Raw genomic sequence first — 12576 nt, 5'->3', positions numbered from 1 at the left:
GACACTCATTTGGTCAGGCAGATGGTTTAAGCCAGATTATTAAAAAGAATGCTGGTTTTGTTCCCTTTTAATCATAATCATTTGTGGGGAGGGATCTGCTGACCCCCAAAAGGTAAACTAAGAAAAATATTTGTTGCCATTTATAAGGTTGCTTTTTACATAAAGGACACTTTTTGTCTGTATTTTTCCCTTCATTGTTGATAGATAATGAAAAGTTATTTGAACATTTGAGTGAATTGATTGAATTCATATTTATCTCACCCCAATACCTAGCACTCTTTGTGCCCAATTGGTTGTCAGCAAGGCTTATTCTCTTATAGTTTCCAATGATTTTTTTTTTGTGATGCAGAGTCTGGGCAAAATAGGACAAATACATTGAAGGAAATGTATGCCAGGATGAAGAGACTTCAGTTATAGGCAGCTAAACTTTGAGAAGGTGTGTGACTGTGTTGAAATGATAAAGAAACTGCATTCAATTTTAGGTGGATTCAGGTGAAGCAGACCTACAAGACGAATGTGCCTCTATGTCTCAGTATCCTCCTGACACCGAAAGTACCTTCCAAGCCTCTATTTTAGCTCTGCATGGCAGCACCTGTAAAGATAGCCTGAACTATAGCCTCACTTTTCCATCATCTACTCCCAAGGTAAAAAGAACATTTAATTTTATTAATGGGAAATCTTGATTATGATTATCCAAAGGTCAGTGCTTATGTCTAACTGTGGTATCAAATGCACGGGTATTATGTTGCCAGTGTTCCATCTGCTCACAGGTTCATTATCAGATTAAAGTGCAATTTCATTTAGGTAGTGTTGATTGGATACCTTTCAGCCTAATAATGCATGGTTTACAGCTAATATCCTCGAGACATGGTGATAGACACAAGGTTTAAAGCCTTGATTATACTTTGTATATCAAAGAAAATACGTGGAGATACTTATTTTTTGTATCATTTGCTTCAATATTCTTCCTTCTGTAGAGATTTGAAATTATTTTTCCTCAAATAGCTGCAATGCTGAGTATTAAAAGAATATCAAATTTTTGCATTTAATATAACATTGTCATGTAATTTTGATTTGATGCAAGATATAGAACTTCTCTATAGAGAAGTTCATGTGACTTGATAGCCAAAATGCTAAAACCAGAGTGAATTGCTATCTCTGTCTCCCCCAAAGTTAATATAATGTATGTAAACAATGAAACTGCATAAATAGGCCCCCAACTCTCTTTTCAATTGCTTCCTTCTGGGTCTAAATCATTAGGATAATTGATCCACCTCTAGTCTTAATTTTGCTAGTGAAAGTCAATCAGATGAAGAATTAGTTTAAAATATATCCAAAATCTGCTACTTTAAAATGCTGTGTGTTCCAAATATTTCATTCACATTGAATTCCGGGTGTACATACACATATGTTGCGGGTCTCGATTCTTTTTTTTTTTTCCTCCTTTCTTGTCTACCCATTAATTTTTTGGGCCAGACCATTCCCAGAGCATTTTCTTTCATGTTCAAGGTGCACCTGTTATCATTGCAAATGATGCTGTACAATTTCCATGAATTGGCTTGTAAAGTATAATCTTGAATGGAGCAGCTGCTCCTCTCTCAGCACACCTGAGACTGTCTGTCTGGCTATGTCCTTCCTGGAATGTATTCAGCCTTTATTGGCCTCAGGGCTGAAAGCTGAGTTCATCTCCTAATGGAATCTCCTAATCCACAACAGTACTTTTCACAAATGCCAGTGGGACAGATTGTATTGTTTGACTTAGTAATTGTTACTTAAAGGGATTACACAATCTGCACACTAAGAATATATTTTGCAGGATAAATGCTGGCAGTATGAAGTACAACATATTGGCCTTACTGAAATCTTCTGTTTTTATCTTTTTTTCAAGCAGTGAACTTTTTTTTTTCCCCTTACTGAAACCAATTTTGGCAAGACAGCACATCAACTAAAATACTCAAAAAAAAAAAACAGAGTCCATTAATGATGGTGATTTGATACACACTGTGAAACTCCTGGGAGTTTGCATCATTTTAGAAAGTGGTTCAGTTTATGCTTTGCTTATCTTGAAATGTTTTTTTGTTGGAGGGGGCAGGGGGTGGTAGTGAATGGAGAAACACTTGGTTTTGCATATTTTTAGTGCTTTCACCTATCTTCTTGATTTTGGCTTCTGTATTTCTTTCTCTAACCCCTGCTATTAGCTTCTAAGTATTTAGTTTCACGGATAATCATCAGTTACATAAGTTAGGTGCTCTTGTTTTTAGAACAAGTGAACAAACATATCTAAGTGCTGCAGTACAATTTCATTTCAAATTCGAGTTACATAAGATTATTGGTTGCTCGACTTTAAATAAATTTTTGGACATCTTAAATATTTGAAATTATTAAATAGATTAAAAATCTTGTATACTCTGAATGGTGGCAGGGACATTTGGGATAGGGGGTGGTAATCTTATCCATTACATCACCCTGATTAAATGTATTTAGGCTCTGGTCAGTTACCTTCTCAGAGATAGTGATTGTTGGACTCTGGCATATCAACTGAGGATGCCTGAAGATCACTGCTAACAATTTGAGGCTCCTTTTATGAACAGCAGTTTTCTGTGTGGATGCTTTGTTCCTTTCTGCTGCACAGACTGGATGGAGATATTGGTTCTGCGATCCTCAAGAAAAAAAAATCTGAAAATCCCTTTTGTTAAACTGGCTAATCTTTTTGAATACGGATTTCAAATATAGCATGGACACCAATATTCTTGAATGTTGACTCCAGGAAGAAAACATTATCAGTTTTAGTGCAGAACAAAGTTGGTGTTCTACAAGAAAGAAGCAGCCGGTGCCCAGAACATAACTGATTTCCTGGTATATAATCAGAGAAAAGAACCGAACCAAACACAGTCTGCCTTTGGTTATGCACATATTGGAGCCATTCTGCAGCATGTAAAACTGTTGCTTTCCCATTTTTGTCTGTGCTGTTGATATTGCTACTCAGTTTCTGGGGAAAAAAAAGGCTAGGAGAATAAACATTGAGCTACACCAGTCAAGAAGATGAAAATTAATTTTTGTGTTTCAAGGATAACATTTCTAGTTTAAAAAGGTGAAAAAGCAGACAGTTGCTCTTTGCCTTAGAAGGTCCAGCCTTCTGGAGCAGTCAGAGTGTACCGTTGTCAGTGATAGAATGAATAATAAGTGGAGAATGGAACAGCTTTGCTTTTAGTAAATATATTCCAGAAGAAATAGTAGTCAAAGAATTTAGGGTATTGGATTTTGAAGAAAATCAGGTTTGTATATCGTGGGTCAAGAAAATAAGTCAACAAGGGTTTATTAATGCCCATCACATTTTATCGTGGAAAATGCCTAGGAATGATAAATGCTTGAGATTTACATTTGCAAATATGAATTTCCATGGTCATTTGTGTAAATTGTGCACTCAAATGCACCTATATCTCCAGCAAATCACTTAAAAATGGGAGCTTGGATCCTCGAATTTATTCAACATCTATACTCTTCACTTCTTTTGTTACTAAAATAATGTTTTAATGGTTGTCAAAAAGATAACTAAGTAGGGATTTTGACTATTGCTAATGAATAATTTTTCTTGCAGACTTTAAGACAATTCTCTTTTGAATCAGAAGTTCAGAAATGTTCTGTTACTGAACTTCTAAAGTTGGCGTATGTTGTCTACTGTATTAGCTTTTTATTTTCTCTCTTTTAACTCCATGAATAATGTATGAACTGTCTGCAATATGACAAAGTACTTAGCTAATTATTTTCTTGATCAAATATGCTAATAGTGGCTTTTTATATTACTTTGTAAGCATTGTGAAAAAGGTGAAAAATAAGACTCGAAGTGAGTTATCATTGGTGTAAAAAATTACGTATGATTTCATTTAGGTTTCATATGCCAGCAGGTTATTTAATAATAATAATAATAATAATATTTGTTAAGCACTTACTATGTGCAAAGCACTGTTCTAAGCACTGGGGCGATACAAGGAGATCAGGTTGTCCCACATGGGGCTCACAGTCTTAATCCCCATTTTACAGATGAGAGAACTGAGGCTCAGAGAAGTTCAGTGACTTGCCCAAAGTCACACAGCTGACAATTGGCAGAGTTGGGATTTGAACCCGTGACCCCTGACTCCAAAGCCCGAGCTCTTTCTACTGAGCCACACTGCTTCTCTGTCAGTCTATTTACTTAGTCTATTTACTGAGGATTGCCTATAAGACCTAAATTGTATAGTTGAGATTTTTTCAGTCCTTTTGTCTTATTCTCTGATAATTATAAATATCAAGCATTTGCACATTTAGTGTTTTCATTTGGCAGTCTCCTGGGATTTTGTAGACAACCAAATGACTGCAACAGCCAGGAAAGTGAAGTGCAGGGATAGTGAAGAAAAAATAGAAATATTCATATATGAGAGAAAATGTTAATGGTGTCCAATTTTTGTATTTTGGATCTTCAGCTTGCAATTGTGGGGGTCTCTTTTTCTTAGCTAGACAGACAAACCCTGAGGGGCTTTATCAAGCCTTCTTTCCCCTTCTGCCAACATAATGGTTTATTTAAAATATATTGTGTTAATTATCTGAGTGTCCTCAGAAACCTAATCTTCAGCCTAGTTGAATAGGTTCTGTAGCCTTGATATGACTACAGTGAGATTTGTAGGCTATCAGCTTTTCCTAACATACTGATAATCGCCTTTGAAATTTCAGTAATCATAGGCCAAACAAAATATGCCTTTTTTTAGTAATCAGTTATTGATTTTAGTAATCAATAATTTGATGTCAAATCTAATGAAAATAGTTTGTGTTATTCTTTGTGTAAATCATGCCACAAACGCAGTGTTGATCTATAAAAATCACTAAATTGTATTTGAGTGCTTACTATGTGTAGAGCACTCTAAGTGCTTGGGAGGACACAGTACAATAGTGTGGGTAGGTATGATCCCTGTTCACAATGAGCATAGTAGATCATTTTTTCAGGTGGCAAATCTTTAATATAACATTTTTATAAGCTAATTATTTTTTTCAGTAATGAGAAAGCATGCATATTAAATGTTACGGGTTTGATAGCAGTTTTAATACAGTTAATTTTTTTACAATAGTTGCACCATTTTCAAAATGATGGGATCAGTGACTTCACTGATCTTGATTTTGTTTGTTAGGATGTAGGGAGAAAATCGTCTGACGCAGCACTTGATTTGCAAATATCCAGTCAGGATCTCTACAACATGGATCTAACTCAAAGAGAGGAAGAGAACCAGTTGATGGGGGACTTTAACACAGTATCTGCTACTAGTTTTCCTGAAAAAGATCTCACATTTGTAGATACTGAGGAGAAACAAGATGAATGTGAAAACACACAAAATTGGACTGGATCCCAGCCAGCATCTGAAGTTATGCCAAATGTAAATCTTTCTTCTTCAGGGCTACCTGATTCCACAGGAAAAGTAAGAGTTTCTTTTTGATACAGATTGTGTGTTAAGGAGAAAGAAAATTTGATGTATATGGCTTTTATGTCTACACACAAAATATATTTATGTTTTTCAGAGTTTAAGCATTAATTTTTCCCCTTACTGATTATTACAAAATAATCAGTACACCTGTGGGTTTTTTTCCAAGTCAAAATTCATCTTGTTTTAGAGAATATTTGATGTTGAAATTACATTACAAAGTCTAATTTATTCATTTTTATGTGATTTGCTGTCCTTTGTCAGGATTCAGGATATTTACTGGAAGAGATCTCACAAAACACCATTGATGATTGTCTCTCACTCAAAAGGTCATCCAGAAAATCATTTGAGAAGACTATTATTGTTGAAAAAGGCAATTCTAGTCTTGGTAAGTTTTATATATATATATATATATATATATATATGTTAATATATTCATTATCATATTTATTGAGCATAGATGTAAAGTAATATTTTGGGTTTAACATATTTCTTTGATTTTATGCTACCCTCGCTTTCTTATTAGGAGGAGTCCTTAATACTCTTTCTTGAACTCAAAAACTATGAGATCAGTTGCCTTTCATTTGAAATCCTCTATAGTTCATGATTCAGTTGGTTGACATTTACTGTGCATTCTGCTAGTTGATTTGTTGGAAGAATTTGAGACCAATATGTAGTTGTGTACATTTTAATTATTTTAAAAATGAATTGGAGGTGGCACTATAATAATAATGATGGTTATTTAAGAGCTATGTGCCAGGCACTGTACTAAGGCACTGGGGTGGATACAAGAAAATTGAGTTGGACACAGTCCCTGTCCTACGTGGGGCCTCACAGTGTCAATCCCTATTTTACAGATGAGGTAACTGAGGCACAGAGAAGTAAAGTGACTTGCTCAAGGTCACACAGTAGACAAGTAGCGGAGCTGGAATTAGGACCCATGACCTTCTGGCTCCCAGGCCTGTGCTCTGTCCACTATGTCATGCTGCTTAGAATGGAAATGATCAAATTTTCAGAGAATTCCTTTTAAAATAATTTGGAATTCTAAGAACAATTTGCCCTTCCATTTTGAGTAATTATACAAAAATGAATTAGTAGCATGAATTTAATTATTGGTATCCTCTTATTATGTAAAATGAAATACAAATTAAGATGATCCGAGTCTAAAGCATCACAAAAATTGAAATACAAATTATCCAAAAGGTTCACACACAAAATCCACTTCCTTAACACCAAAATATTGCAGCAAGAATAGAAAATTACCCACCCCTTCAAAAACCCATTTTACCGCAGCGCTTCTCACCTGAAATTAGAACAAATGGCCAGAAAGGATGAGGGATAGTAGGAGCTGAGCTTTCTTCTACACAGTAACAAAGTCACATCAAGACCAAGTGTACCCCACAGAAAATCAGTGCAACTGTATTCACTCATCTGTCTCCATAATTCTCCTGTTCATATGAAATTACAAGGAAAATGTATACTGGAATAATATATTTAAATATGAAAACTGTTGTCAAAAATTGCCCTCAGTCAACAATATGAAGGGGACCCTAGAGAACAAACCTTCCTTGACTATCATCTTATCTCCCCACCCTACTCTCTTCCTTTTGCATTACCTATCTGTACCTTCTAAGCACTCCGATACTATACACCCCTACCCCAAAGTACTTTCATTGATACATTCAAATGTATTTATTAAGTGCTAACTGTGTGCAGAGCACGGTACTAAGTGCTTGGGAAAGTACAATATAGCACTAAACAGTGGCATTCCCTGCTCACAACGAGCTCACAGTCTTATGTACATATCCTTATACATCTGTCTCACTAGTTTGTAAGCTCTTTGAAGGCATGTTTACCAACTGTATTGTACTTTCCCAAGTGCTTGGTACATGTACATGGTAAGGAGTCTATAAAACTCAATGGTGATTATTGTGGACTTACTGTGTGCAGAGCACTATACTAAGCACTCGGGAAAATGCCATGCAACAGAGTTGATAGACACGAGCCCTGCTCACAAGGGGTTTACAGTCCTGTAGTGTACAGTCCTGATTGATTTGATTGTCATGAAAAACTAAGCTAAACCTGAAAGTCCTTCTGACTTGATTAAAGGCACTTGCATTTAGAAAGCAGCTTTTATTTCATTCTCTGTTTTCAAGAGGCCAATTAAGTAGCATTTTCTCAATACCTGGCATATCACTTGTTCCCTTCCTAATAAGGAGCTACTTGAGTAGCTGTCGGTACTCAGATTAGCACGATAGTGTCTTCACTACAAGTGTTATTACCACACAGAAGTCAGTTTGGAACAGACCACACCATCCTGAAAGCACAAATGTTTCACGCCAGAGTTCCTAGTTAAGCCAGTTTGCCTTTGGGAGTAACAGTTGGGGTTTATGCAAACTGTTTGGGCATTTTGTGTTGTCTTATGCTGTTGAGTCATCTCTGACCCATAGTGACTCCATGGGCACATGTCTCCCAAAACACTACATTCTCCATCTGCAGTAGTGTATCCATTGAGTTTTCTTGGTAAAAAAAAAAAAAAAAATGTGGAAGTGGTTTACCATTGCCTCCTTCCACACAGTAAATTTGAGTCTCTGCCCTTGACTCTCTCCCATGCTGCTGCTGCACAGGTGAGTTTACAGTGCTAAAAGTATGTTTTGCTTTGACCACAATTATTGTGATGATTTAAGAAATCTTAGCAAGTGAAACAAGTACTGCATGCAGTTTCAATTTAGAAGAACAGTTGGAGTTGTGAAAATATTCCCAAATAATAATCTACTGATGGAAATCATCATGGTATTTAGAAAATGCTCTCTATAGGCTTTATAAAGCTTTGGTAGTAGCTTCATAAATAAGGATGCTAATCACCAAATTAAATCAAGAATAAGAGTCAATCACAGCAGGTTTTTATTTGATAGCAAAGCATGGTTAAGGGGTTAGTTGTATATTAACCAGCAATTGCATATATTTAAGTATTATATCCTCTTTGAACCCACTTTCTATTTTGGACTCTTTTTGTTCCATTAGGGTGGTCAAAAGCATTGTACCCATAGTTTAACTGCTTTTAACTTTCACTAAAAGAGCTAAATTAGGTGAAGTTTAATACTGTTGAAAGCCACAGCTGTGCCAAAAATTTCATTTCAGAATTGGCATTTTTTTCTTCTTTAATGGCATCAGCTGTGAATTGCAGCAACACTTTGACCCTGGCCATGTCATTAGTAGCTTTCAGTTTTGATTAAAAAAAATCTATATTGGATACACTTGAAATGCAAAGGAAGGTAAAAGGGTTATTGCTCTAGGTAATGTACCTCATGAAAGAATTGGAGTACCAGTAATTTTTGATTGTATATAAAAAAAGAAAAAATACTTTTCATTCATTTCATAAGACTAATAACCATAATAAATAGGTGTCAGAGTATCACTAAGATCTCCAAACAGCAATCTGTTCCTCAGGCCAGCAGCAAAAGTAAATCTGTGACTTTTTTTTTTTTTAACTCTTCATTTATGAGGTTGAAACAGAGACTTTCTAAGTTGTTTTTTTTTTTATATATATACACCACTTAATTACCTGAATGGATGTAATTTATTTTACTGTCTGTCTCCCTATAGACTTTAAGCTCCTGATAGGCAGGGAAAGTGTCTGCCAATTCAATATTGTATTGTACTTTCCTAAGCACATTAAGCATGCAGTAAATATCATTGATTGGGAAAAGTACAATACAATGGAGTTGGTAGATATGATCCCTGCCCACAAGGAGCTTACAGTCTTCATTTGGGAATATGTTTTATTCAGACATTAGTTGGCTGAGGCTGGTATATTTTCCTGTAATAATGATGGCATTTGTTAAGCGCTTACTATGTGCAAAGCACTGTTCTACCCAAATGACAGATTTATATGGCAAGCCAACCTGAAGTGTCCCAGTAAATACTTGACAAGACATCAATCATATATTGAGCACTTACTGTGTGCAGAGCACTGTACATCTGGGAGAGTACAATATAATAAAGTTGGTAGAAATGTTCCCAGCCCTCAAGGAGTTTACAGTCTTAGAGGAGAAGGCAAACCTTAAAATAAATTATGGATATACAGAAGTGCCGTGGGGCTGAAGGTGGGGAGAATAAAGAGTACAAATCCAACTCCAAGTGCAAAGGCGATGCGGAAGAGGAAATGAGGGCTTAGTTGGGGAAGGTCTCTTCATTTATTCATTCATTGTCATATTTATTGAGTGCTTACTGTGTGCAAAGCACTGTACTAAGCACTTGGGAGAGTACAGTATAACAATAACAGACACATTCCTTAACCACTAAGATCGGAGATGCAATTTTAATAAGGTTTTGAAGGTAGGAAGAGTGGTGATGTGTTGGATATGACTGGGGAAGGAGTTCCTGGTCAGAGGCAGGACTCAGCAAGGGGTTGGGGGCAAGATAAATGAGACAGTGGTTCAGGGAGTAGGTTGGCGTTAGAGGAGTGAAGTGAGTGTGCTGGGTTGTGCTAGGAAATCAGCGAGGTTAGATAGGCAAATGATTGAGTGCTTTAAAGAAAGCCAGTGGTTCGATAGGGAGGTGGATGGGCAGCCACTGGAGATTCTTGAAGAGTGAGGAGATGTGGACTGAAAGTGTTTTTTAGAAAATGATTTCAGGCAGCAGAGTAAAGTATGGACTGGAGTGAGGAGACACAGGATGTAGGAAGTTCAAAAAGACGTGAACCAGAGCTTTCATTTTTAAACCTTAATTTCTAAGATTATGTATCTGCTCTTATTCTGTTTCATTGTGGTTCTGCTTTGAATTAAACAAATTGGTCTCTGCCACTGTGGTCTGGTACCAGGCAGGAGACTTGTTTTTATCCTGTTGGGTTCAGACACGAGATCTACCCGTGTCCATTGGGCTCTGGAGTTGGGGTGAGTTTTAATCTCATTTTGGCTAGGCTCTGAGGTCAGGTACGGACCTGGGCCTGCGTGACTATTTGGTCTCTTAAGACTGGTCTGGGCATGGGGTTCAACTCACACCAGAAATTTTCTCTCTGCTGCTTTGTCCCAGTGTTAAGTAAGGTTCTTTCCTTTTATCAGTCAGTGGTATACAGCATTGTACTAAGCGCTTAGGAGAGTACAATACAACAGAGTTGGTAGACATGATCCCTGTTCATGATGAGCTTTACCATCTTACTGCCATCCAGCTCTGGAGCCAGGTCGGGACTTTCTGGGTCCCAGCCTGTACAAACCGCACCTTCTTAAAGTTTCATCCTTTGTTTACTTGGAATTCAGTATGAAGACCTGTATTGGTTATCCTGATAAATCCGCTCAGTCAATCAATGGTATTTGTTGAACACTTTCTGTGTGCAGATCATTGTACTAAGCACTTGGAAAAGTACAGATGTGATCTGTTTCCTGCTCACAAGGAGCTTACAGTCTATAGGGGAAGACAGACATTAATATAAATAAATTACAGATATGTGCATATGTGCCGTGTTGTGCTCTTGCTCTGCACACAGTTAAGTGCTCAAAAAATGAGCATCGATTAATTGATTGGGGGAAGATGAGGAGTTCTGTTTTATCTGTGCTGAATTTAATGTGCTGGCAGGGCAAAGTTGAAATGTCTTGTAGGTGAGATAAGTTGCTGGTTTGCAGGTCAGATGAGAGGTGAGCTAGTCATCTGCATGGAGGTTGTAGTTAAAGCCATGTGAACAGGTGAGCTTTCTGAGATAGAGTATAAAATGAGTAAGGAGCCCAGAACTGAATGTTGGGAGATGCCATCAGAAAGAAGATGAGAGGCAGAGGAGGAGCCAGCAAACAAAATTGAAAATGACCAGAGAAATAGGAGTAGAACCAAATTACTACTGGGTAAACAATACCGAGTCCTGATAGTGTTCCCAGGAGGAGGGAGTGGGTCACGGTCTCAAGCAGTAAAGAGATTGAGGAAGGTTAGGATGGGGTATAGCCATTTTGAGTTGGCTATAAGGAGGTCTTTTGTGACGGTAGAGAGAGCTGCTTTCTTTATTGAAACCAGACTGCATAGGGTCAGGAGGAGAGTTGATGAAGAGGAAATTAAGGTAGCTGGGGGAATATTCTCAGAGTTTGTGTAGGATTGAGAGTAGAGAGATGGGGCAGGTGGGATTGAGAGAGGGCTTTTCAAAATGGAGGGGAGTTGTGTGTATTTTAGAATTACAAAATTATTATTAAGACCTCAAAAACACTGTTAGGCAGTGAATAATAATAATTGATGTATTTAAGTGCTTACTCTGGGTCAAACACTGTATTAAACACTGGGGTAGATATAAGGTGCAGTGCTTGGCACATAGTAAGTGCTTAATAAATGCCATTATTATTATTATTATTATAAGGTTGGACATAGACTGTGAGCCCATGTGGGACAGGGAGTATGTAGGAGGGGAATCAGCTATTCAATTCCCATTTTGCAGATGAGGAAACTGAGGCATAGAGAAGTGACTTTCCCAAAGTCAATAGCAGGCAAGTGGTGGAGCTAGGATTAAGACCCAGGTCCTCAGTCCCAGGACCGTGCACTTTTCACTAGCAATTATCCTTGAATTCATGGAATCAACTGTTCAAGTAACAGAGCGTACCTGGACAATTAGAAAAAGGGTAAATCCCATTATCACAGAGTTGGAAGCAGAATTTAGGGACCCATTTGTGCCATAGCTCAATTTTACCCAAGTTGTATCTGTTCTGTGGCTAATTAAAAATAGTCTGGGTTTTTTTGTTGCTGCTGTTGTTGAGAAACTCTACTAGAATTAATGCAGTAGCATCAACCATACAGTGAAATTTCTAATTTCCTTCTTGCCCTAGGAATGACGGTAAGTTCTAATAAAGTTGGCTCAGGAATGATAGTTCGCAGCATCATTCATGGTGGATCCATCAGCCGTGATGGACGAGTCGGTGTGGGGGACTGCATCTTATCCATTAATGAAGAATCCGCCCTTAACATAACCAGTGCCCAAGCTCGAGCTATGCTGAGGAGACATTCTCTTATTGGACCTGACATAAAGTAGGTAAAATGAATCGAGGTATGGAGTTGGGAAAGGATTAGAGCATTAAATATTTTGTGGCTAGCCTAGAAAAATCAAAATTGTAAAATGAATTGATGTCACTATTGTTTGGATAAGTAAGTGTGATCTACT

The 12576-nt window shown here is 37.3% G+C and overlaps 1 protein-coding gene across 9 annotated transcripts in view; it reads left to right on the top strand.

The window, feature by feature from the left end:
- Positions 1 to 12576, top strand: part of MPDZ (multiple PDZ domain crumbs cell polarity complex component) — a 160162-nt gene that overhangs the window by 79101 nt on the left and 68485 nt on the right. For all 9 annotated transcript variants that reach the window (XM_038769591.1, XM_038769588.1, XM_038769586.1 and 6 more), the window contains exons 19-22: positions 483 to 644; positions 5160 to 5444; positions 5712 to 5835; positions 12245 to 12443. In XM_038769591.1, coding sequence (XP_038625519.1) covers positions 483 to 644; positions 5160 to 5444; positions 5712 to 5835; positions 12245 to 12443 — 770 coding nt within the window. The remainder of the gene's footprint in view (positions 1 to 482; positions 645 to 5159; positions 5445 to 5711; positions 5836 to 12244; positions 12444 to 12576) is intronic.

Source organism: Tachyglossus aculeatus, chromosome X4 (genome assembly GCF_015852505.1).
Source record: "Tachyglossus aculeatus isolate mTacAcu1 chromosome X4, mTacAcu1.pri, whole genome shotgun sequence".
NCBI classification, from domain to species: Eukaryota; Metazoa; Chordata; class Mammalia; order Monotremata; family Tachyglossidae; genus Tachyglossus; species Tachyglossus aculeatus.
Note: the sequence above shows the minus strand (reverse complement) of the source record. Positions and strands in the feature narration are given on the sequence as shown.